At 40.2% G+C, this 27,072-nt stretch overlaps 1 protein-coding gene across 7 annotated transcripts in view; it reads right to left on the bottom strand.

Annotated features, from left to right (window-relative positions):
- The window catches only part of ST3GAL3 (ST3 beta-galactoside alpha-2,3-sialyltransferase 3), a 188,298-nt gene that overhangs the window by 71,697 nt on the left and 89,529 nt on the right, over nucleotides 1–27,072 (bottom strand). For all 7 annotated transcript variants that reach the window (XM_085298218.1, XM_085298215.1, XM_085298219.1 and 4 more), the window contains one exon: nucleotides 8,120–8,214. In XM_085298218.1, the coding sequence (XP_085154344.1) occupies nucleotides 8,120–8,214 (95 nt within the window). The remainder of the gene's footprint in view (nucleotides 1–8,119; nucleotides 8,215–27,072) is intronic.

Genomic DNA, 27,072 nt, shown 5'->3' with positions numbered 1-27,072 from the left:
AGCACAGGATTTCTTGGTCAGGTACCTGTGATGCAGAGGTTATCCGCATGAGCAGAGTGCTGCCACCTTTTTGAGCTGAGAGCGAGCTCTCTGGCAACTGCTCCGCATCTCCTACGGGTTACCTTCTGTCTCCTACACTTTAGTAGTATATGATGAACTATCTCAAAATCATTCAATCCTTTCCCAACAGGGTCACCACCTGTTGGCTAGGAGCTGCAGCCTGTCACTGCTAGCCCATTATCTGTTTTAGCCCCAACACATTATGTCAGAAAAAGCACCTCACACTATAATGGTTTTGCTTACCTCAAACCATCTGTATGCTAGGCATAGAAACACCACATACAGTGCAACTGTGCTCCCTGGATCTCTCTCAAGTATGTGCTGTTTAGTCAAAATATTAGGCACCTGAACTTACACCAACAATAAAAATGTGGCTTTCATATAATCCTTAAAGACCATCATGTGATACATACATTTGCATGAACACACATAAGTAAATACACATAGATATACATATTCTTGGTCCTCCCAGTTGCTCTCCTCATTTTTGAGAGCAGTAAATGTCATTATATTCCAATCAAACTTACTGAAGGTGACAATGCAACTAAGTGACATAACTARGAATAGAATAAGGTCCCTGACTGCTAGACAGGGAGCCCCCTGCAAGGGCTTTTACCTTCAAATAATCCTCTGACCTACATATTCTTCATATACATCTGCTGCCATTCTTTAATGGTAAACTAAGGAAATGAACGCTAAAACRCAGCATGTTCACTCCCACTTTTTCCCATTATTAAAAAAAGAATAGATTACCAGGGCAGGTAATCTATGACAGTTTTTCGTACTCATCATTTCTAATTTTTATATTATTTTTTGACACAGAGAATTTAGGTTATTGGRGAAAGAGGAAAATCATTTAGCTCATTTGTCTATCAACGACTATGTGCATTATATTACATACAAACAGAGCAATATGCCTCCACACATTTCCTCCCATCTAGAGTAGGAGTTGAAAAATTTATCTAAGAATCCTGAGTTATCATGACATATTCTATCAGCTTTTCCTTATAACATTGGAAGATTCAAACGCAACTTAGGACTGCATGATTTCTCTGAACTCAAGTACATCATGACTTCAAGTTGACCCTGAAATTTTCAGACATTTGGGAAAAACTAAAAGTAAATAGTTAGAAATTAGGCAGGCAGTGACCACACAGTGAGAACCAGCCTAAGTCTGAATTCTAGCATTTTTATCTGTTATTTATGTGGAAGGGCGGAGACCTTCACTGTAAATGTTAATAACACTTAACACAGTTGTTCCTAATGCATAAGCTTCTTGCTTCTTCACTCCACAGGGCTTACTGCAGGTATCTCATAGGATCTACTTTCTGCTTGCCTTAAAAATAAGCAAATTGGATGGTTCCTGCATTCTTAAATGCTAGAGAGAAGAGGCTGTAAGTTTTAGAGTTGTCCATACCAGCCGATTTCCTCAAAACCTAACAAGTCTACGTATCCTTACTGCTAGCACTAACTATTTGAATACCATGCATTAAGGTCAAGGAGCAGGGCATCTCTGCAATTCTTTGTTTGTCCATGAGAGGCATGGTCACTGCCCATCTCCACAGCTGGTCAGCTCTGGATCTCTGGATCTCCATATCTCTACGGCCTCCATATCTCTAGACATCCCTTGCACAGGGCACTGAGCATAAGCTTCAGCTTTTGGGAACGTACTGACTAGCGTCAGGCTGACAGACATCCCTAAAGTATGCCAACCTCTTCTGCACACAGATCGCCGATCCAAAGATAAAAGAATGCCATGTGCACATCAGCTTCATGAGGAGAACAAGTTTATTACTACTTAACTCCATCAAAGCTAAAGGTGAAACAAATTGCAATATTTCTAAACAAGGTGTAAGCAAAAAACAGTTTACGCATTGCTTACACTACCAGGAAGTTTAGTCCTGTATGAAGTGCCTTATTCCTGATTTTGCTCCTTAAGGCTTTGCTCCTCAAGGGAGCATGAGGAATGGTGGTCTACACAAGATTTGCTACCACAGGGCCCAGCATGAGGCCACAGACCCAAGTCCCACAGAGCACACTGTCCAACTCTCTCTCAGGACCACCAGGCAACTTGTATTTTAGTGAAGCTGTGAGTCCCGTTAGTAAAACAGCTCTGAAGTTTCCTGCACCACTCCTTTTTATTCATTAGCTAACTACTTTTCCCCTCTGCGTGAGGTCTGTGCAGAAGAAAGTAGCTACAAGGACTCCCGAGACTTGGAAGCACATTGCTAACATGTGAACTGGCTCTCACAGGCAGTTTACTACGAACTGCAGAACTCTGTCCTCAAGAGATTGGTTTCCCAACGTCACCAGCTGTGCCAGGTTTAGGTGGCTAACTTTAGTTATACTTTACTAGCAACAGGACTTGAAAACAAATACTTTCATTAATGAATTTTAATACTACGAGGGCAACACTTATGCAGTGTTTCACAGATCCAAACCAAAAAACAAATGCAAGAAAAAAGACTGAAGACGTATGCCCCTCCCGAACAGTTTTGGGGTAACTCCGTAGRTGTTAAATTTAAGCTCTACAAAGCTCTCAGTCTTATTTTTTTAACAATATATAAATTAAATACATAAAATTTGGACTCTCTTGATTTACACTGCAGTTTTAGAGCCTTCAGGGATTTTTTTTGCAAGCTTTTATTCACAACCAAGATCTTGTTTTTTCAGAATACAAGCTTAGTTCCCAATGTAATCCCAGGGCTGTGAGTTGGAACATTAATTAAAAAAAAATTATGCCAGAAAATAGGCAACATTTTGCAGTAATCTTGCATTAACCAGTTTGATCTGAACTCCAGTCTCATGCACAGGAAGCAATAAAGTCTGCAGAAACAGGCAAACGCACACCAAATGAAAACGGACCTTGAAAGATTCACAACATGTCATCCAAAGACAAGTGAGAAAACAAATACAGTGGTTAAAGGGCTGCATTTGTTGCTGCATTTTTGATGATCCTTCACAAGTGGCCAGAGATGTCTTCAAGGTCAAAAAACCCACCAACAATTATAACAGCAATTTCTCCCAAGTCTTACAGCAGCATTAAGATGCGGCACTTCGAAACATAACAGCATGAGAATACCTGTTCTTCCCAGTAGGAGGTAAAAGACAGAGCTAATATCCATGTCTTCATTTGTCACACTTCAGCAATAACTTTAATACAGATTCACCCAATTAACTGCCAATCTGAGTCTGAGATCTCCCTCAGACACTTTTCCCTTCTCTATCCCTAAGTCAGGATAGGCACAATTCTTTAAGCACATTCAATAGCAAAGGATCCATTTTGATTGAACTAAGCCACTCCACTAGAGAGCTGCACTTTTATCAAGAGAGTGGTATAGAGTGAGTGTAGATTTAACTTCAAAACTCACAAAATAACTTGAGAGACTTTATTCAGTAAGAAAAGTTGATCCTCTACCTCTTCTGAGAGTTTAACATTTGCCCTCCTCAAGYCTCATTTAATTTCTTGAGGCTATAAAATCAGCTAGAGTCCCTTGGGAAACAGCAGCATTTTTATAGATATATTCCCATGTGACAGTGGCAACTACTACCAATTTTGGTTAAATGTAAAATTTTAGTGCAATTCAGTTCAGAAATCTGCCTCAAACAGGAGAAGAAATACCAATCTTGTATTAATACCTACTCTGAAACAAAGTCAGCTGGTTTACGTGTGTGTACTTCTTGCTTATTCATTAAGGAAGAACGTATGAAGAACAAAAGAACGCTCACAGCGGGAAAATCAGGCATACAACAGAGAGCAGCCAGCAAAATAATGACAAATTTGGAGAATTAAAGCAGAAAAAGAGATAACCTCATTATCAAGAAGACCCAGTTAAAAGACAAGGAAGGTGTTTGCGTGTAGTACTACAGCTTCTATAAAGAGCTGGAAGAGTAGGTTGGGAAAGACCTACTTTTCTGACAGTTTTTCTTTGGGTCTGATGTAAATTTCAATTGTGATGTCCAAACAAATACGTTTTYGCAGAGATAAAATACCACTCATGCCAAGAAAACTCATGTGGAAAAAAGAAAACTACGCAAGAAAAGAACATGAAAGAAAAGAGATTTTYGCCTGATACTGTTTTGATAAGCCAGCTTTTACACACCTGAAAATTCTATATTTTCACTGAAGGTGAATGACCTCTGTCCCATGAGACTAGTGAAACCACAGCTAAGCAGCACTGAACTACAGATCTTCCCAGAAGCACTTCCACAAAGGAAAACAAYCAAATAAAATGAGAACAATTAACCATTGCACAAAGCATCTACTAGGGTTGATGCTCTGGGCAGATCTGACTTCTTTGTCATAGAGTGTGTCACTAATTTCAGATGTCCCTTTTGTATCAGATGAAAACATGAAGTCTCCTGGCCAGTACTACATACTACATTTGATAAGACCATAGCACCTCAAAAAATGTTCTTAATATTCTCTATTACTGTGGGGAGAAACTGCTTTTGAATCCCTCGTGAGATGCAAATTCTGGGATAGTGACAAGATAGTCACTCCCTAAGAAATAAATATCCCTTCCAAAGATAAAATGATTTAGAGCCAATAAAGCAGCCTCTCTGTCTAAAAATGATCTAGCCAGAACAAAGGTAGAAGTGAAGACCTATAATTACTGCTAAGCAATGACACAATTACTGACTACATGCATGGGGGAGATATTACAACAGGATCTTTGCTACACAGGCAAATTTAGGGAGAATGCCTTCTGTGATTAATCATCTCACCAACACTATAAACAATGTTTCTATTGCTTATCCATTGACAAATTTCATATTGAAAGCATGCTGGAGAATCTCTGGAAGACTATGGACAGCATGTGCTTATTCATTCCTCCAAGAGCTACATGGATAGAAGCAGTTGCTAGAAAGGGATGCAAATACAAAGGAAGTTTCAACTGAAACAGAAAACCCCACTACATAGCTAGCTAAACAGGTTGAGATCACTGTCATCTCCTTGTTCTTCACAGAAAAAAGCTGCTGCAGCAAGCTTGGTTGGTGCAGGGAAAGAAATACAGCTAAGAGCAAGTCAGACACCTTGAAATGGCAAAATGAGGGAGGCGCTCCAACATCCAACACYGCAACAGCAGCTGAGGACACGGGAGGGTTGAGACGTCTCCCACGGGACATCTTGGCRTTTGTAGCTTTTAGAGTTGAACAGCTTGCTACAGCTTGATCTTCTTGATAACTTCTAAGTTAGCTAATTTCACTGTGTGCCTGAAGGATATCCCTCACTTTGGCTACATCCACACTAATAAAACTAAATGGGGGCCAGATCAGGAAATGAATGTGAAAATGATGGAACACTGAGTATTGAGCTTTATGTTATACTGCACACACTTTAGCATCTAGAGATGGAAGAACTGTCTTTACAATCAGATTTTTGGGGGAAGAAAATAAAAACCTCTGATGAACTGTGTCCAAACGATCAGTATAATGCCTTCTCTTTGATATGATTTTCTTTAAAGAGCAGTAGTTCTGAAAAGTTCCGAGCCATTTCTACACTTTTACATGTAATTTATATAGACRTTTTATTTCAAATTAGTGCAGCTCCGTAAACCACGCTCCTCAAAAGCTCCTTTCCCCTAAAGACTGCAAGACTGGAATCATTCCTTGTTGGAACAATAACATCAAGTGATGGATGAAAAAGTACTTCTCTCAGCTTTTTTTTTTCAGAGATAAAGCAAAGAAAAACAGCTATGAGTATGAATTTAAAAACCTTTCAGCTAAAAASCTGGAGAAGAGAGGAAAATTTTAATAAGAGAAAGCAGAAATGGAGGATTATCTTCCAAACTACTAAGAATCTCTTGAGTTCCCAACTTCYGTACATTCAAGCTACCTAGAAGAARTTTCTAAAAGTGTCTTGGAATTTGCAGTGTTACTGAGTGATTAAGAGAACTCATCCTGTAACTGTATTTCACAAAAATGTCCTTTTGCTCTTGGACTAGACTACAATAACCTGAAAAGGTTAGGTGATATTCACCAAAAGCCTCAGCAAAATCTTCAGGTCACCAGCCCAGTTAGAGCCGGGCTGGAGCTACAAACACATACRTTTCACAGTGCAAATCTCTGTTGAAAATCCCGGCCATTAGTGTGACGGGGCTTCCTGAGGCGCAGTGCAAAACTCCTGCCTCATCTGTTCCACCACAGCATGTCTCTCTACACTTTGTCAACCATCCTGACTACTCTTTTTTTTCCCATGCAGCACATCCCAGCTCTGATAGCCTGCATCTTGCATGYGACTTATCTCCACGCTGCCTGCCTCGCTCAGTTGTTTGGATATCATGAGATTGCCCTGACTGAAAGCTCTAATGAGGTGCTGATCCCATCATCAAATCATTCAGCTCAGCCAGAACGTGTCCCGTGGGTCGCCTAGAGAATTCCAAGTGATGTGTAACACGAAAGGGCGCCATTCGCATCGCTAGGACTCACAGCCTGTCAGCACAGCCATTAGAAATCCTGGGTTACAGCAATTTATAATTCAACCCTCCCACACACAGAAATTGCTCYGGACTGAAACTTGGCACAAAATTTAGTCCCAGGAGGGCATTAAAAAACATAAAAAACCCCCAAAACCCCCAACCCATTCAACTGTTTCCGTCCCATGGCTTCAGCTCTCAGCCATTTAAATGATGGCAATTTCTCATTTCTCTTTTTAACTGAGGAAATCCAATATAAAACACCAGATTTACATAACACTGCAGTGGTGATACAAGCTGGCAACAAACTCAGGAAGAAGGCTGCCAGAGCCRTTCCGTCATCCTCTTTTGGTGAATTTGTCCATTTGGATTCCATTTAATTGACCGATTTTTATTAGGTCTAGCTGACATCATGTGTAATCTGCAAATCCTATCTCCACCCTGGTCAGGCAGCCTGCCCTAGCCTTGTACACCTTGTGCGCCTGTTGGAAGGCCCTGCTGTGCCCAATACAGCACRATCATTTGTGCTGCCATTGTTATTTTTTATGGTTTCTGCTGCAGACTCTGCTGGTTGATTTAAAATAAAAGTAATTAGGTGTTTAAAGAGCTGCAAGAGACTGACAGGACAAGGCAGGGACACATACAAAGCAAAGGGGGGAATTAATGCAAGCTAGAATAAATTTGTCAGTAAAGTCTTTGTTTTAATCAGAGATTGCTCTTGAGAGAGTCAAGTCCATAGAGGCTGTAGTCCCACCTCTGCCCTGTATTTTAACCTCAAGAGGAAGGCTAGCTATCTGTGATCTCAAAAATGAGACTTCTGGAAGTTAGTGGCTAACCACTGCTGCCTGTCTACCTTTTCTGTCCCACCACTATTCACCCAGAGGTCTCTGGTGGCAGCACATGTGGGATGGTGAGCAGCCTGTCTCACCCACGTGAATATACCATCTGCTAGGATGGGCTACTGACTCCCTCTCTCACCACCACCAGCACTATTCCTGCCCTCCCACGGCACAGCTGAGATGCAGCCTCCGCCACCGCGCTCCAGCTGGAGGACAGGACATCGTAGTGGATCATTACCAAAGTATGTGAATAGATTTTTCCTATTTGTTATACAAGACCACAAGTAGCATGACTATAAAGTAATTATATGACCACATGCTACAAGACAACAGTGAGGATTTGCACCACTGGTCAACCCAGGAGTTCCAAAACTTTAGGAAGAGCACTGTTACCTGTTCTTCAAAGAAATATTGATGGAAAGTTACTTTAACACAGTTTGGACTCTTGCAGCTGCTGTCAGCCAGAACTCTATAAACTACAGCAGTCAGTGATGTCAAAATGCTCCTTCCAGAATGTGGTGGTGGGTCAGAACTGGCATTGTTGCACGTCTCTCCCCACAAACTAAAGCATATGCCCTGAGCCCGGTCTGAGCCCCACCCTCCATCTGTGGAAACCCTGGTTTCCACATCTTCAACATCTTCCAACATCTTCCCTGTTCTGGAAACAGGAAAGCAAGCACAGCCTAAAGAACCAACTGACCATTCAGAAAACAGAAAACATTTTAAACAGAAAAACAAGATGGGAGGGCAAACATCTGCAGAACCACCTTCTTTTTCAACAGCTGTACAGTTTTCTCATACCTTGTCCTTTAATTCCAAAGGGAGGTACAAAGTCCCTGATACGTGCCCATTTCCTGAAGGAATCATCCAAGAACATTGGTGCCGGCTTCGAGAACCTGAGAAAACCAAAATGAAAAAGAAATTAACTCCTTAACTTGGAGGAATAAATTTCTGTAGGATCGTTGAGGGTCCTCATACCTAAGTGCCGATTCTACTTTCTCACTGGCACCAGTACAACATGGTGGATTTTACTTTTACCAAAAAATGCCTGCAGTGGAATGAATGTGTCAGGTAGAATCTGTGCCACAAGGACACCCAAGAGACTCAGGTCAACAATCTGGCAATCATTTCCACTAAGTGATATAGAAGGACACAGCAAACTTCCTAACTATTGTTTGGCTTTTAATTCAGATACAGTAAAGTTGAAAATTGCAGTGAGAGTTTAGACAGTTTTACTTCAAGTTTCGTACACACAAGCAAATTTATATGCTGTTCCCGTCAGTGTGTGAGGAACGGGTGCAGAGCTGCCCTCACACTGCTGGTTACACATATGTGCACTAGCACTGTATTGGGCAGGTGTGAACGCATTGCACAAATGCAGGAGTTATCTGCGCTCAGGGCTGCTCCTACCTCATTCATATGCACACACGCACAGCAGCTATCATAACAAATGCAAGAAAGGAAATAGTACAAGAGTAGGAAGTAGTACTTAGTTTACATAGAATAGAAACGCAGTACAGATTTGTGTTTTCTTCTGCATTCCTTAACATACAAATGGTTCAAGAGATACCACAGGCAAACCAAATACTTGTGACCTATCCAAAATCACTTACAAAAAGTGAACTAGTTCTACTTAACTGTGCCATTATGGAAATAAGTCTTAACATGCTCAGCAGAAACACAAGAGCTACTAAAAAATTGTCCTTTTTGAAGCATTTTACATAATGCTCAGATAAAAGGAAACAACTAGCACTTTGCATGCAAGAAAACCTACAGAAGTATTAATTTTCAAACTGGCTAATTTTAAAGTGTATCAAAATCACTACTAGAAAATATTCTAATATTTATTAGAAATCTCTTCATCATATCAAAATGGTAGCACAGATGTTCCCGATCAAAATCAAACCACGCTGTAGAAATGAAAAAAGGAATTCACTGCATGTGCAAAGTCAGAGAGTGTACCTGCTCTACAGCTTTATCACAAGTGCAAATATCCATGGTCTGATCTAGATTTAACCTCACTAAATTAAGAAGCGGTAGCAGGCTAGATGTAAAACGCAGGTTTAACTCTCTCTTCAGGCTGGTCTTACAGTCAGCAGGCAACTCCATGCTGCTGCAATTAAATAACTGCATTTGAATCACTCTATTTAAGACAGATTTGTCGGCACTAGGCCACAGCCAAATATACAGAAACAGTTTCAAATAGCAGCATGATGAAGAAATGATGGAACAGATTCTGAATTGCAAATGGCTCAAAATACAGTGCAATCACGGAGGCCCAGTAAATCAGAGGTTGTAGAAATCTCTGAGAAGGGGGAAAAGAGAGACCAAGAGTATTTAACAAACTGAGAACAGAATGACTTAAACTCACCCATGCATACTGCTTCACATCCACTCATGCAACTTTTAATAGGACAATCTATTACCATAAAAAGCAGGATGCACAGATTACACGGCCAATCTAGAAAGGAAGGAATGCTTTTCTAGAGCACACAGGAGGACTGAGGATATGAAAAGGTTCACGTAATTTTCYTACGGAAAAAGTAGGGAAGATGTGACAGACACATTAGAACTTACTAAAATCTTAMGTATAAACAAAAAAACTCCCTAAGGCCTACTTAAAATTACATAAATAATTATCTGAAAATATCCTAAACTTGCAATAACCTGACAAATTAGTTCAATATTTGTATTGGTGATTTTTCAAGCATCTTGGTGCACAGAAATATTAAATATTGTATTACACTGGTGATCTCCAAGGAGTTTTCTCCATCTCCTTCCAACATCTCTAGGAATAATCTGTGCAAGATTCTCACATGATGCAAGAGCATTTATAACCTGAATGGTCACAGCACAGATATTCACATCTCTTCCTTTACAGCTATCACTAACAGCAGAATATCACAGCTATCACTAATAGCAGAAGTCAGGTCCCACAGAATGGTCCTGATTTTCTCCAGCAGGAGCAGCCCCAGCAAAGGAAGCAGTGCTGCTGAGCACTGCCAGCACCAGCGTGTTGGTCACTGAACTACACTGGTTTCTGCTGTGATGCACAGTCTTCAGGATCAACTCCAGCCCTTCTGAAAGTGCRTATGTGAGGAGATTTCAATCTCCTCTTGAGAGTCAAGAGTAGAATTCCCTACAATGCTAAAGGGTACTAGAAAGTAACAATGGAGGTATAAGATCAAGAACCTATCCACTTCAGTTGGAACATTCAGGAATACTGCACAAAAATGAAGATGCAGGCTGTAAGGTCAGAGCTCACTCAAAAGACAGKATTTACTTATAGACAATATTAAGTGGCCTATTAATGGCCAGGAGGAGAGAGGTTACAGTAATCAGGTGTGCAGTATGGATGGCTCTCCCTAATGCAGATTGACTCTTGGAAGATGCCTTGTAAAGCCAGGAGGGAGGTCGGATGCTCCTGGGAGGTCACTTTGGGGAGCCCCAAAAAACAACCAAAGCATGAGCAGGGCTGATCTGATGCCTCTCCAGTATCTTTTCTGCATGGGGAGGCCAGGGGACCAAAGTGGTGGCCAAAGCTAAGAGTAAAGTGACTGTCTTGTTATTGGCTTTGCAACAAGTAAATTGAAGAATTTTCTAGTTAGGAACAGTGGCCTTAGGCCACCTACTATCAATTGGTAATATTTAATGCTATTCTAAACATAGCCAGGGAAACTGACTTTCAATACACATTTTTGCTTTATTTAAGAGGCAGGGAGGAACAGTTTGGGGGAAAATATTATATCCATATGGGGAAAAGAGGAAGAATGAAAGGATATTTAACTTCTATAAATCTTGAAGGTAATTCCATTTTGGAAATATTAGAGACCATGAATGTTATAAGCTCATGATCTATGAAAAGCACTTTGCCACCTCAATAAATCAGAGTAGGCAACAATCGATGTCCAGCAGTGACAGGGAAATGMTGTCTGCCAAACCTCTCCATGAGCATGGCTGTTCTGTCTCGGCTCTGAAGCGTGTCTGGCGTATTCTAGGACTGTTCAGGAAATATCAGGATATGCTTCAAGCAATCTATGGGAATGCTCTCTGCAGAGCCCCTAAAATACATTCCAAGGAATGTGTGGGAGTTTGTCAAACAGAAGAAAAGAAAATGTTTCTGAAGGATGTTAACTGYTGTATCTACTGAACAGCTTACACATGAGAAGCTGCATTTTACCTGAATCATCTATCACTGATATCTAAAAGGCAGGTTAGCTGCACCAACAACTACAGTTTTGGAACTTGTGCTCTGTGGACAAATAGCATGTAAAGCTGGAGTTTCAATTTCTCAAAAAGCAGAGGCTTAAASTTGAATTTTAAACACTTTCCTTCTACCCTACACCAAATTCCATAAAAGATGTAATGCAACTTCATAGCACATAATAGCCATGAAAAGATAAGAAATAAGAGCATTTGTTGTACGTATCTATGACCTGCACACTTCTGGGTGAAAACATCAAGTATATAAAACAATGAGTTTAAGTGATATACCCCAATAAAACAGCCAATGATATCTAAATAAGCTAAATGTCAGAAATGATAATTACAAGGTACAGTCCAAACCTCTCCCAGCTCTGAAGTTTGCATTCCTTGTACAAAGACATTAGCAAAATCTCTAACACAAATTGTCATAGCACACAGCAAATGGAAGTGTACTGCCAGGAAACTATTCTTAAACAGCAACCTATATATACACACAAGAATGATGATTTTATATATATATATATATATATGTATATATATATATATATGTATATGTGTGTGTGTGTGTGTGTGTGTATATATCTGCCTAGGGAATTCTTGCTTATGCTACAAAAATCATATTTCCAGTTATTTTCTCCTTGACAAGTAAGAAGAGTTGTGACCCCAGAATATTTCTACCTGGAAGGCTGAATCTATGCCACAAGTTCTACATGAGGTGATAATCCATCATCACCTAGAATCAAACCCTAGAGGCATAAGAACAATTTGTATTGTATGAGCTGAGACAGTCCTGCTCCAGCACATACACACACACACTTTAAGAGGTTTATATTTTGCTTTAGTATAAAATAATTCAAAGTGATGAAGCTGTTTAGCTGGGACAGAAGACTCCTAGCCACGTTTTCTGACCATTTCCATTCTGCACCTYGATACCCAGATGCATTCAGAAATGTTCCTCTTGGATGAGTGCTGACTTAGTTGTTCAATATCAATGGTGCTAACTTCTCTAACTAATCCTCTATCAAAATATCTGTTAGACAACTTCAGACATTTAAACTGGAGCAGAATCTGCTCCTTACTCCTATCTGCTGTTTTAAAGGCAATTAATAGAAAGACATAAATGCATAGAAGAGAATTAGTTAGACCAGAGAGACAACACTCTGTTGCGGGCTTACTCCTCAAACATTTCCATGCACTGGTAGGAGTCCCACTGCTTCCAGTTTTTTAAACAGTCCTGCCCTTCTGTTGCTTTTTTAGTTACGTAGAATCAGCAAAGAAAAACTAGAAGCTGAAGGGCTGGGGGGAAGTGCTAGAACCAAATGTTGAATATAAGCTACACATTACATTTGCAAGAGGGCATGGATAGCTTCCAAAAAGAGATTTTTTTTCATACGCAAAAGAGATGACTTATTTGTTCTGGCATGACTGCTATCCTCTCTTTTGTTTGCTTGTGCTAAAAAGCATCCATGGGTAGACATAATGCACAAAATCTAACAATTCTATTAATTAAATGGCTGAAACACAAACCAAATCTCAAAGTACTCCAGCACTGAATAACTAGCTCCTTTGATACAGGCATTTACAAAAGCACAGAGAAAAGCCTAAACTAATTTTTTCCCTAGGGAGACCTCCAACTATATCATCTCCTTTTCCTCCTTTCTCTGGGGAGCTGCATGGTTTGATAGTAAAGGGAATGAGGAGGCTTGTGATGTCCCGATTTCACATTTCTCATTGACACTAATCCTCTGTCAAAAATCCAAACAGCTCAAAGATTCCTCAAGCAGCTGAAAAACTTAAGAAACTGCATTAATAAGGATTAACCCCATCTGACAACCAGCATACTTCTTTTCCTAAATCATCAAATGAACGAGCCACAAATGGATGGCTGCAAGACGAAAATCTTTAGTATTAAAGATCAGGCCAAAAGTTAAATTGATCTCAACCAACTGCAAAAATGGTCTGAAATAAATCAGACGCAATGCAGGAAGGGCAGCTTAGCACACAGGAACGGCCACACTGGGTCACTGCCACCTATGACTGTCTTGGTCTTTTTCTTGAGAGACAGTGAGTCACTGATCCCTGCCCATCTTTTCTCAGGTCATTCATGACTTTACAGACCCTAGTGGTATCTTCGGTTGTGTCTTTTTCAGGTTGAGAAGTCCTAGACTACTTAGTCACTTGCTGTACCGATGCCACAGATCTATACAGTGGTATCATGTTACTTTGTTTTGCTCTCTATCCTTTCCTACCAACTCCCTACCAATTGGTTTTAGTTTTGTYCATTATTCAGCAAGTGTAATCAGCTCAGCAAGAAGGACCATGAGGTATTAATGTTGAGTTTTTGGAGTACTCAAGCCACTCCAAGAAAGCCTTTGAACTAACTTTATATTCCAAAGATAAAGAAAAGAAAGGGGCAGCTAAGTCCATACACCCAAATCTCCTACCCAGCTGCAAGGCCTATAGTAGTGCTTGCAATCATCCCAGCCTCCTCCACCTAGCAATGGCTCCTCTGAGCACCATCCAGGGGCACTCTGGAGCATCAGACTCCTTGTCCTCTTTGCTGTCCATGACCTAGCAGCTTACTTGAACTAATTAATGAAGGCATTTCCCAGTGCACTGATCTTTTTAGAGCAGAACCAGCAGCTTCAACATGTCTTAAAGGGCCTCCATACTCTACACTAATGATTCATTCACAGAACTCATGTCAACATTCTCAYGCTACTGCAAAAAAAGATAAATATCTCATCATGACTAAAAATGTGACTATCAGCTGTAAAAATCATGAAGTACTCCACTTGATTCAGGATCAGAAAGTATCAGCTCAAGAACCATGCCCAGTCCTGGACATCACAGAAAAAAACATAAATGAGCTGGAAACAGGCTGTAGGAGAGCTATGAAAAAGATCTAAGGTCTAGAAAACACAACCTCTAAGAAAAACTAGAAAGAAATGAATTGTTTAGTCTAGAGAAGAGAATTGAAAAAGGACGTGATAAGCCCTTCAATATTATAACACTGCTACAAAAGCAGAAGGTAATACCTTCATATCCAGCAAAGGAAACATTAAACATTAGGAAAGTGTTCCTTATGCTTGGGATTATTATGCATTGAAATCTCTTGTCTGGACATGCATGGCAGCACGTCCATCAACCCTGTTAGTTTCTTGTTTTAAGTTTGCAAAAGCACCTATCAAGAATGAGTTAGTTATAACTGTGCCTACTTTTAAGAGGGAAAATTAACTAGACGATCTTTTGAAGCTCTGCAGAAGTCTGTTTCTTTTAAATTCCTTTTCACTGGGCTAGGAGGAGATAGAGTACCCCCAGATCTGCTCTGTTCTAGTTGGAGCTACCCGTTAGACTCCTTGGGACAAGCATTTACCTTCATCTATGGTAATCAAATTTCAGTACAAACAACTTCAGATAAGCAGCACATGGATTTAGCAAGCTTGTTGCCTGCCAAGACTGCTTTCTGTTTGTACCCTGTACCTTCGTGATAAACAGGAAGACACGTAAAGTTTAACCTTTCTGCAGCCATTAATATCTCGTGCTTACGCACCACTGAGACACAAAATCAAAGACTCATTTAATATCAGCTCAGTCTCTCCTGCTAACTGACTGTACTCTGACATTCATGAAGTCTAACAAAGTGTCCTGAACAGCTTGCCTACAGTGCTCCTATATAATGGAAATAATGATTTAGAGGATTTAAAAGTTCGAGATAAACTATGAAAGTTAAACGAAATCAGTTTGCCTACTCTAACCAAATCCTCAGATTTTGCTAATGATTCTTGAAACAGTTAACACACATACACACACCCCGCAAGAAGCCTGCTTTAAAGGTTGGCTTCCTTTTTTTTGGGGGGGGGGGGGAGCTATAAAATCCAGACAAAGCAGAAACCTTGTCTTGACCTGCCTCACGGTGCAGCATACAAGGCAACAGGCAAAATGTGTCATTGTTCACAGAACCCTCTAATACCAAGACACAATTAGGCAACGGGTGAAAAGCTGACTTTTAGACGTGGTTAGAATCATGTTAGTTTAAAAACCAGTCTGCTATCATTTCAATGCCATAGTTTGTATTTAATATGTTATTGTCAAAGATGCAGGATTGAATTACAGCTAGTTTTTTGTACCAGAAGCCAGGTGGGGTGTTCAAAGCCTCTSAGAAAGCACTGAGCTAAATAGATGAGATTACAGTTCCGTGGTATTTGGAAACATGATGAAGGTGAGCAAAAGCAGGCTGTAATTGCTATTTGAGTTTGCAAAGCTTTCCAAGTAAAAAAGAAAGCAGATGGAGAGGGAAGGAGAAAGGGTCCATTCCTTCTTGCTGGCATAAGGCCTCAGCTCGCACTGAAGATGCCAGTCAGCATCTTTGCCCGTCAGCCAAGGCTTAGCATAATCAAGTTCCTGCTCGTGACACTTCACCAGGACAGGAAGATTATTGCTATTTCTAATGAAAAACAGTAGTAGTCTAGACTAATTGTTGCTCTGCAAAGCTGTGGTACAGAAAAGCAGGGGATCTAATCTTTCTGGTGAAGATCTAACATACGTTCCTGAAGACCGCAGGCATTGGGCACAGTTCACTAACCTGTTATCTTCATCACAGACAGTAATTATACAGTCTATCAAAAAGCAGTGACTGCACTCGCTTTGACTTCAYAAAGCCATCTCACTATTCTCTTTGTTCCGCTTGCAGAGAAGAGGTAACCCACAGCCAACGCATTCCCAACTGCTCTACCCCACCCAGCTGTTCCTTCCTGCTACCACTGGCACGTTTGATTGCTCTGAGCTGCTGGTAGCCTCTGGTGGTAAAGCACACCAAATTGCCATTCACTGTTCCAAAAGCCTTTGACAGAGTTTCTCTTCTTCCACATTATGCCATCTATGTATACTGTATCAGACCAGTTTCCGGACTAGAAAGCATTGAAGGGAACCGTGAAATTCCTAGTAGCCTTCATAAGGAGTAACTACGACATTGTAGAAGGGGCCTGGAATACTTAATTCCTCTGTCTAGCACATGTAATTTCTGTGCATGTATGCCAAAAAAGCTGCAATTGGTACATGTTTAGAGAATAGCACAATAATGAAAACAAGGAAGCTACTGTCACCACCTAAACTAAAAGTGCATGAACTGCTTAGCACAGCGAAGCACAAGCAGTGAGCAGATGCGACTGCTCTCTCTACGTACAACACAGGGGATGCAGCGAGGAAGGAAAAGAGCTATTGAAGCTGAAGAACAAATAGGCAAAAAGACAAATGAATATGACCTGATCACGATACAGCTAGCTGAAGATGGGAATAAGGTCACTAATGTTTAAAATGGAGAAGTTCCAAGACAGCCTTGTAATGGAAGCTGAGGAAGACAGGAAAGTGTAGAACAAATTACTTGAGGTGAAGCTTGGTCAGTTTGTGAAAGGGATCATATGATTTGGTGTTTGCATAGGCAGGAGAAGGGACTTTATAATCCTTCTGGTTCCTGAACATCCCATGTTCCTTCATCTCTGGCACTCTGCTCTGGTCCAGGCCAAAACTCTGCTTGGGGCAAAACTCTTCYGCATTAAGTCTAACCGGAGTTAGGAGGCCTGGAAGAAGAAATGCACATTTCAAGCATCATTATTGAAATAGAACAGGCTTTTCTGAGGGAGAATAGTCTTAACTTTTTCAAGATTCATTTAYTTTCAGAATGATCAATGCCCAGAGATCATTGGGCATGAAGATGGTTTCAAGAACCCAGACAAAAAAAWATTCTTATCAAGATTCTTATTAAGATAAAATGGGAAATATTAATTTGCTGTGAAGTRTGTCATGGCATTAACAGTATTATTGTGAGCTCCTAGCTCTTGTAGTTGCAAAYGAGACCTCAACATCCAGAAGAGGAACAAAAAGAAATCCTTCATTACTTTCAAACTGCACGGGATTTTCTGTCTTGTCTCATAATTACTGAATATTTGTAGCTTGTAATCTCATCAGTGTAACTCCCAGCAGTGTATTTAAGGTGTTGCAGTGGAAAACTCCCCTAATGAAAATGCAGGCAAAGGACAAGCCTTTTTTTTCARATACAAACAGGAAATGAAAGCAAAACAATAAAAGTAAGGGAAGAAAGTCTGTAGAAGTTATTGCAACAATAGTTGCCTAGAGCACACAAGACGCAAACAATTAAACCCAAAGAAGCAAAGACAAGAAGAAAGAGATTGTTCAGTTTCTTCATACACTATATAAATTAATGCTCAGACAATCAAATGGGTGGTCTATTTTCCATTTCCTTTTTATTTAAGATTTAGGGAACCACCTCCCCATTCACAATCTAGATTCGACATAAGAAGTTAGCAYAGCAATACCAATATTTGCCAATTTCTCAATGAAACTGTCTATAATTTCAATGAGAAAATACGAAGATATGATGAGGTAGGAGCAAGAAAGACCTTAGAAATCCTCTATGCTGAGAAGRTAAAGGTGCTGGACAAGCACAGGAGATGCTGGACAGGCACAGTTCTGACATCTTGAAATTGCACAAAGCTTTTTAGCTGGAACCCAGTCACAATTTGCACTGTTCAGAAAAACAGATACCTAACAAAAAGAACAGTGAGGGTGGAAATGATCTTTACTGCTCAAATTCCTAATGCTTAAAGAATTTACCTTGGCATGCTCCTTCTTGTATGAAGTTGTTCAAGAAAGAGTTGTGGGATTTTCAAGCTTGTTTAGTAACCAAAGTAGTGCAATTCATCTGATAATAGAAGAAACAAGCTTATTCTATGAATTGAAACAGAGGATTATATAACTTTACTTGCCATCTCCCAGGCACATAAAGGGAAGCAATGACACCCACCTGACATGCATTGTACCATATATACCAAAGAACTAATAGCAAAATAATACCACCTATTGAAAACCAGTTACAGATAAACTACAATGCTGCTACTGATGGGATCCACACCAATCCCAACAGGAAAGATTCCAGATGCATTTCTGTTACTCAGCTGCATAACAGTCTTCACAACTCACTATCGGAGAAATTGGTGGAAGCCAGTTATTACTGCTTAGAGTTCCAACACAGGCTTTTTCTTCCTCTAACCAGACATGTAAACCTCCAATGATTTTTGTAATTCACATGCTGTAACTGGGAATGTAGTTAAAATGGACCAACATACACACCCCAAGTGAAAAGACAGTCTTTTTAGAGGGGACTTTTCAAACAAGAGCCCACTTGGGTCTCAGTGCCAGCAGGTCCCTCTGTAACTAGAGAAAATGATTTATATGAGTGATAGGGACCCTGCGCCCAGTTCCATGTAATTCTCTGTCTCCTCATCTTACTAATTCCAACTCTTAGTCTGAGAGTTATCAGTAAAGCAACATGCCTTAAAATCTTCCAGATAACATCAGAACTGTTTAATATAAGCCTCTCTCCTTCRGTCCTTAGGGACATTATATAAATGGTTTTAAAAATAAACAAATATTTTCACAAAGCAAGGGTAAGACACTGAGCTTGTAAAACCTCTTTCTGGGTACTGCTTTCAGAGATAAAGCATTGGGAATGGACATTGAAGAAAGTGTCCATGTCAGAGGCCACCTGGCAAAAACGAAAGGGGCTTGTCTTCATTTTTCAGAAAGCGCTCAGATTTATTGACTAAAGGAGCAAGTGTGCGCAGCAGAGGAAACTGCAAACAGTTGACAGAGCAGACAGCTAACTATCCTTTCCCCTTCGTACTACACAGAAAAACGTCTAGCTTGAGTTAAAATTTAGATAGGGAAAAAGTAATTGGAGATACRACTTGAATATTCTGATGACAAAGCAAACAAAAAAACCCCAAAACACACTGCCCACCATMCTATTTACCACAAAGGTGCAAAAAATATGATCTCTCTCCATTTAGCTCTTCTACTRGGCTCCTTGGTCTACGATCCTGTGCCACTGCAGTGACTTCTCCAAAGGACTTTGCTCTGGGGCTCRATACATACCTGACGCAAGCGTTACATTCTTGAGAGCCTGCTCTCTGAAATGCTATAAATATTTTGGGGGAACAGATATCCTCCCTGACTCACTAATCAAAGCAGAGAGACTCTTCAAAATATTCTTGCTGCATCACCTGAAGAACAGTGCAAGAGTCCTCCTCCTCCTCGGAATGGGAGGCTTTTCGATGAGATAGTTCATTCCAATGAGTTCCCACAATACAAGCCAGTACAAAAAAGGATGCTGCTGGTTTATGCATTTGAGATTAATGTAAGTCACTGAAATATATACTAATTATTATTAGCCACTAAAGGAAATGGTTATGGTGAAGATGAGGGGGGGAAAAAAACATACAAGTATGTTTTTTGTTTCAACATCCTTGATAAAGAAAGCACTTTTCCTACAGCTGTGAGAAAGAAAACAAGACATAATGGTGAAAGTTAAAATTACACATGCTCTGACTGTTATCAAAAAGAGCTATAGCACACAGACAAAATGCAGTCTGAGTGATCCCAAGCTCCAAACCAAAGAAATGTCACAGGCGTACTCAGAAGTCGTTTGTATTCACTCCCAAATACTATGAAGAGCAATGAATATTGCTGATCCACCACTTTTGTCCCTGTACAAACATTTAATTGAGTGAACTGCTTCAGCCTTTATAGAAAGCAATAACAAGCTCACTCCCGTCATTAATATTCTTCTAGTGGCCCCTCCTTGGGCTACCCAATATTAGAAAGGTTGAGTCTGCAGCACTCTAGTCGACACAGACATCCTGCTGCACCTCGGAGGTCTCTAGGAGCTCAGGGAGCGGAGGAAGGGAGGGTGGAACAAAGTGCAGAGAGTGACCTTGAACCCAACTTCTCCACAGATCCAGCATGGAGCCACAAACGCAGTAACTTGCTCTCCGCCTTAGCCTGGAATTCAGCCTATTCACTTTCTTTTCTTTGCATCATCCATTTTTGTTTTATTTTCTCATTCTTCTCTTTGCCCACCTATGTTTGCCTAACCACTTAGATGGCCTACACAACCATTACAGTACTCAAGTGCTACACAAACAATTACTTACAAAATATGTCTGTCACAGAGAAGGTGTTTGTGTTTATATTCCACTTCTTGAGAGTTTTAAAACTAATTCCATAAAGATATTGAACTTTTCACTCCAGATGTTTTGGAATGAGACACAATCTGTGTTACAGTGCAAGAAATTGCTCCTTTAGGATGACAAATTGCCATAATTTTGCCCTCAATTACTCTTACTTTTAACAAAACAATCACTGTTGTAGGAGAAGTTGGAAAATGTCATGAAAGCTTACAGCTTAAAAACTGAAAGTTTTGGAATGCACTGGTAAAAGCAAATGAAGACTCTAATGTAAATAAGAAGCAATATTAATCAGCAGTTTCTTCTAAAGCCTTATCATCTTAAGTACTTTTTGCCATTTTTGATAAATCATCAGACACTTCATTTCTTTGAACTTACTATAGTACAATAGAAGAAATATCAAGCAGGCTATGGGTCAAGCAAACAAAAAGTTCCTAAAAAATAATAATAATTTACTATGCAAAAATGTAATAAAAATCCCAGAAAACATTTTGACTGTCATTTGAAACCCTTTCCAAGAGGTTCTGTCTCTAAAATCAATTTCCTCATGTTATCTTAGGATAGTTTAAATAAAGTTAAAGCATACAACCCTGTCTCACTCAGGACACACTTAAATTTCCCTGTCTAAATAAAAAAAAGGAAAGCACTCCTTTAGTTTGGCATTCCTTGGTCTTCATGAGAAGAGAAGACTTTCACTAGCCAGCAAAATAGCAGTACTGTGGGATAAAAGCAAAACTTCCCACAAGTATTTATGGGTGCCTTTTGGGCAAACATTCAAACCGACCCCAACAGACAATCACAGAGCAAGCAAACACTAGAGTATTACCCGTATTACCCTATGTTCTGCTATCAGCCCCTGTCATGTTGAGGCTAAAATCCATGGTCTRCCCTCCTAAACTGGACCTTTATTTTTTTACTGGACATTTCATTTTCACTCAATTACAGACTAAGAGTACTTGGAAGTAAAGTTCAGAAGCAACACAATATTAAAATCTGCAAGTTATTACATCAATGCTATCTAAACATCACTGTCTAAACTTAAGCATATAAATGATTAAAGAAACTGAGACAATTGAAACTTTATTGACTTCAACAGAAACTGCAAAATGCAATAGTAGCTCTACTTGAAATTAGAATAGGTTGATATGGGGCAACAACAAAAAGCTTCCAGACATGCCCATGGTTAGCACAGCTTTGGGTAACCTACAATATTCAGTATGAGCTTTCATTCAATGGCTACATATATTTCTTCTTTTGATACTGAGAGTGTGCTTAACGTTGCGAAGCACAAATCTAAACAAACCTTGCCTGTACTGCTTATTATTACACACACTATAAACTATCATGGGCATTATCCGAAATGCGTGTGAAGAACCTAGCCTCTGAGATCGCAGCGATCTCTAGGTTTTGGAGCTATGCAAACAATCATCAAAACTAACCCCAGTACGGAGACTAGGGATCAGAAGGATGTGTGCTTCTTTGATAACTAGTTATTGTATCAGAATTTGCTGTCTTTAAGAGCAATAAATGTATGGAAAGTTGTTCTGTTTTGATTTTTAGCTTGGGATTATTTCTGAAAAATTCATCAGCTGTTTTCCCAGGAATAAGAAAAATTCTCCCTAGGATGCAAGCAAGGCTGTACCGGGTCAGATCAGAGTCCAAAATCCTTTTTCCAAAACTGGCAATACATGGATGTACAGGGTAAAGCAAGAACAGGGCAAATAGAAAAACTTCCTCCCTAACTTTCACACAGCTTTTAACATTTTCAGCTCAGTGGATTTCCTGAGCTTGATGTAGTTTGTCTAGTCAGTAACCCCCTTCCCCTCCCATCAACACATCTCTCCTCAAAATATTTGTCCAGACCTCCCGGAATCCATGTAGATGTTTTGCAGCCACGACATTCTTTGGCAAGGAGTTGCTCATGTATGTTACCTGATGCATGAAGAATTGAATATTTTCTTCTTTGTTCTGATGTATATAAGCAGAAACACAGTATGTAGAAAGATTACATCAGTATTTTCTCCCCTCAACCTTTCCTTCCTGGAGCAAAATCAAAGGGAGAGTTCAGCTCAGCTCAGCTCCAAGATCCACCACAGAAGATCTCCTTCTTCTCTTTTGCTTCTTTCCCTCAGAGGCAGACAAGGACATTTGTTTTCATCCCACTTGTTGCACATCCAGCTGCTTCAACATTTATATTGCCTCCTACTTCTCATTTTCTCTTTGCCATCCAGGCCATCCCTTCTTATTCTGCCTGTGGGATGTGATGTTACCCATCCCCAAGATGTTATGGTCTCACTTGTCCCTCAGCAGTAATATGCAACCCTTGTCTGGGAAGCACTCTCAGCCTCTATGTTGTAGAAGCCTTCAACTACATTTCTTTTCTGCCTTGTATGTTCCTCAAAACATATCTCCCAAACCTCTCAACTGGCTGCCATGGTATGTACTGCAAGCCTCTTGTTCTCCCTTACTAAGTGAATAACACCCCCTTTTTTGGTCTGGCAGACCACTTACCAACTTTTAAGGACAGAGGAACAGCTCAGATACTAGTCTTGCTCTGTCACATAATGAGCCTAGCCTCTTCCTTTGTTCACACAGGACATCTTTCAAGAATATGTTTGGTAGCTCTACATGCCTTGGAAAAATCAGACCTATCATATAGGACTGAAAAATCTCTCTGTGCAATATGGTTCCCTATAGAAGCACCAGAACTGAACTACCTATAAGGAGCTGAAGGACCATATGCATACAATGAGCCTCAGTTACTTCCTGAGGAATGGCTATTGGAAACAGTGTGCTCAGGATGCGGTTTGGGCTTCCTATTTGTGAAAAGCACGAGTCAGCAAGTCCAAAGACTGCACTGAACAAGAAAAGGCAGGCACAGTAGCTATCAACTGCTTCAAGCAGACCTCCCCTTGCTCTTTCAAGCTGGCCAACGTTCTTCAGCAACAGCATGCAAGAGTAAAACACTAGCTCTTGAAAGGACATACCTCACGTGGAGATGAGGCACATCTAGCTAAAAATGACAAACAGCCACATTACTCCTCTTTACCCACTAGCTAGCATGGGAATAAACTTCAGACATAGGAAAACTGCCTCTGTAGCAATGTCCTGCAGCTGTCAAAGAGCTGGCATACAAACAAGTCAGATGAAGGAAGATGACAAGTATGGCTACAACCCCCACAGCCAACAGAGTAATTTCAGAGTCTCAACATGACAGCACAAAAGTAGGTGACTACACAGACACTCTCCCATTCCCCTTTCTATACAACTTTGCCTTGTGTGCTCTTGTGCCGTCTCTACTGTCTTACAGGAAGCACAGTAATATGTACACTTTGATATAGTAATACTGACTTAAGACCCAGTCTCGTGTGGGAATTGTTGACAAATTACCTCTAGTAGACACTGAAATCGCTCAACCAATTAAATGAGATTAGATTAGCCAGCAGGTCTTGAAAAATGGTACAAATAAAATCCGTGTAACCACACATGTTTTTACTCAATCGCGTGACAGTAGGACATGCATTACTTCAAACAACAAGCCCACACCAACTCAGATCAGCAATCCCATTTAAAACAAAACCCAGCAACAGACTTCCCAGGAAAGTAAAACAACTTTGTACTAAGTAACAGTGGAATGAACTGACTGGACACGTACATTCTTCTCAACCCTGATCAGCTTCAACATCAATGTTTTGAAGCAAAATAATTCACGTTCTTACTTTTTATCTACTGTAACTGTAGCCATTTTTATTATCCATACTAATATACGGTTATGCATATCATATTCAGATCTTGTCTCAGTAAAGTCTGTAAATTGATTAAGACCAGTCTGAAACAAGTTATCTTTCCATTTAATTGCGAATGTCAATGTCATTTACTTTCTTTCTGCCATTCACTAAGTTTCACACAACTACGGTATTTCCTCTGCAAACTAAACTTGTCACATTTTCCTTTTTACAGAATCCATCCTTCTTAGATAGCGAGGCTGAGATTTTATTTTGGAGCAGATTGTAAAGTAGATCTGAAGTACAGGTGCAGGTGTGTAGGTCTATTTTCTACAGCTGCCTCTTCTTAGCAAAAAGAGAAAGAGGAAGAAGAGAGGGCTAAGGACAGAGCTTGGTAGACCTCCTCCTAGAGGAAGCTAGATAGAGCAGAGCATAGAAGAGGTTCTGAAAGTAGAGGAATGATGCAGAGAGATACAAGTGAAGGAAAAACATTTCAAGAACAGACAGCTTGATGGTGCTGAAAGATGTTGGCTGGAAAAACCTAAAATATGATTTGCTTTCAGTCACCACTTTTCACACTGCTGCTTTCATCTCCTCCCATCATATCGCAGGACATCATTTCATTACCAGGAACTGCCTGACACACAGCCTAAACACTGCAGTTCCTGGAGATCAGATGATACTTGGCAAACTGCATCCAGGCTGCTTCTGCTGTATTCCACATCAGCAGCACTGAATGTCACATCAGAATTTATTATTATGGTTGAGGAAAAGGCAAGAGAAGCTTGGAACGCAGAGAACAAGAGTCATGGCAGGGAAAAGCAAAAGGCAATAGAAAAGCACAATGCAGAACCTTTGCCTAGAAGAAATTTCTAGGGGCCTTCAAAAGGTGCAAGCTGTATGGCAAGAAACCTAGGATGGAACTGGAGGAGAGAAATTCTAGGACATGATTGGAGTGTTATGAACAAACTTAGACATGAAGGGAGAGTGGTAGTCACAGGCAAAATGAGGTAAAGTATCTTCTAAGGTGGAGAGGCAAACGTACTAGTATTGTAAGGGAGAAGGAAAGCAAGCAGAAGAGGAAAAATTTCAGGAGGAGATCTGACAAGAAGAGTTGTAGAAGGCAAAAGAAAGTAAATTAGGGGATGAGAAAAGTACACTTAATGTTGTCACACACTTTCATTTGGGGTGGGGAACAGTGGGATCATGGGCAGCTAATAGTAAAGAGGGCTTCACAGTCCACCTGAAACAATATAAAAAAGCATTTAGCTCCGCGGCCATAGAAGGTAGTTTGAGAATTACAGAACCGAAGGAAGGAAGACTGTGTCTGTAACACATGAGATGAGATTGGTCCCAGATTTCTGGCAGACAGGCTCCAGTGTAAGAACAGGAGCACACTGTGGGGCTAGCAGGGTGGACCTTGCAATAGAAAAGAAAGGTAAAGGAATAAATAGCAGGGGAAAAGAGGAAAAGGAGAACAAAGCACCTGTCAACAGAAGAAAAGAAGTGGGTACAGAGGAACATGAGGAAAGCAAAGGAGTTGTCTGAGAGCCACAACAGGAAGTCACAGAAAAAAAACAGACAATAGATTGTAAGGATCAGAGCCAATACTATACACACATTAAAACTTCAAGTAGGTTAATGCTGCATGGTTTTGAATTACAGAATTTGTGTTGGTCTGTGTCATATCATGGTCATCTAAATGTTTAGAAGTCTATTTTTAATATTCTTTTAAAAGAATTTTCCTGGTAAGTAAGTTTATTATGTTGTGGTTTCCCAATTCCCTCTGCAAGTTTAGGTAATATATTTTCTCCTTCTGTTCTTGCAGCTGAAAGTCTGATTTTAATGAGAGATTGCACATTTCGGTTAGCAGCTCAATCATTACATTCTTTAAGCCTCTTTAAAATTCCTAGATGTATACAGTCCAGGATGTGTGATTTAGTGCTCATTAGTTTAGCATGAGAGAGACCAGAGACTGCCACGGAGAGATTATACTGTTCTGAGGTTGGTTCTTAAGTGCAAGCGCTTGGAAGTGAAGAGACAGGACTTCAGATTTTTAAAAAAACTCTTTGTACAGTAAGAATATTTCTCCCATAGCATAGAGGAAAGCTAAGGTTTGAATCAGGTGTGCTCTATCCTCTCTTCTCCATGCCTGCATAAATGAAAACAAAATGCCTGTATTTAAACTATCTTAAAAACATACTTGCTGATACCTTGGGGAGAAGTGTAACGAAAAAAAACTGTCTAGTTTTTATGATGTAGTTCCCATGTTACTTTCCTGTTGATCAATATCTTTTAAATGACCAGTAAAGGTGTTACTAAGGAAGCTAACAGGAGGAGGGAAAAAAATTATGACAACAAGGTCCTTATTCAAAGCACCTCTGAGAAGGAGTAGCAAGTTTAAGACAAGCAAGGATGGGGGTCCTGCCAGAAAACAAGTTGAATATGGGCCAGCAAAATGCCCTCATGGCAAAAGTGGCCACCAGCATCCCAGGCTGAGTTAGGAAGAGCACTGTTAGCAGGTCGATGAAGGTGATCCTCCCCATCTCAGCACTGCTGAGGCCACACCTGGAGTGGGGTGTCCACTGCTGGGATCCCCAGGACAAGAGAGACACGGACATATGGCACCAAGGCCAGTGAAGAGCCTCTAGGGTGACTGAGAAACTCAAATATCTGCTCTATGGAGAGGCTGATAAAGCTAGGATTGTTTAGCCTGGAAAAAGATGAGGCTCAGGGAGATTTTATCAATGTATATAAATACCTTTTTTTTTTTTTTTTT

This window comes from Rhea americana, unplaced genomic scaffold, assembly GCF_003343005.1.
Source record: "Rhea americana isolate MKP2758 unplaced genomic scaffold, rheAme1 scaffold_136, whole genome shotgun sequence".
Lineage (NCBI taxonomy): Eukaryota > Metazoa > Chordata > Aves > Rheiformes > Rheidae > Rhea > Rhea americana.
The sequence above is the reverse complement of the archived record's forward strand: the minus strand, read 5'-3'. Positions and strand labels throughout refer to the sequence as shown.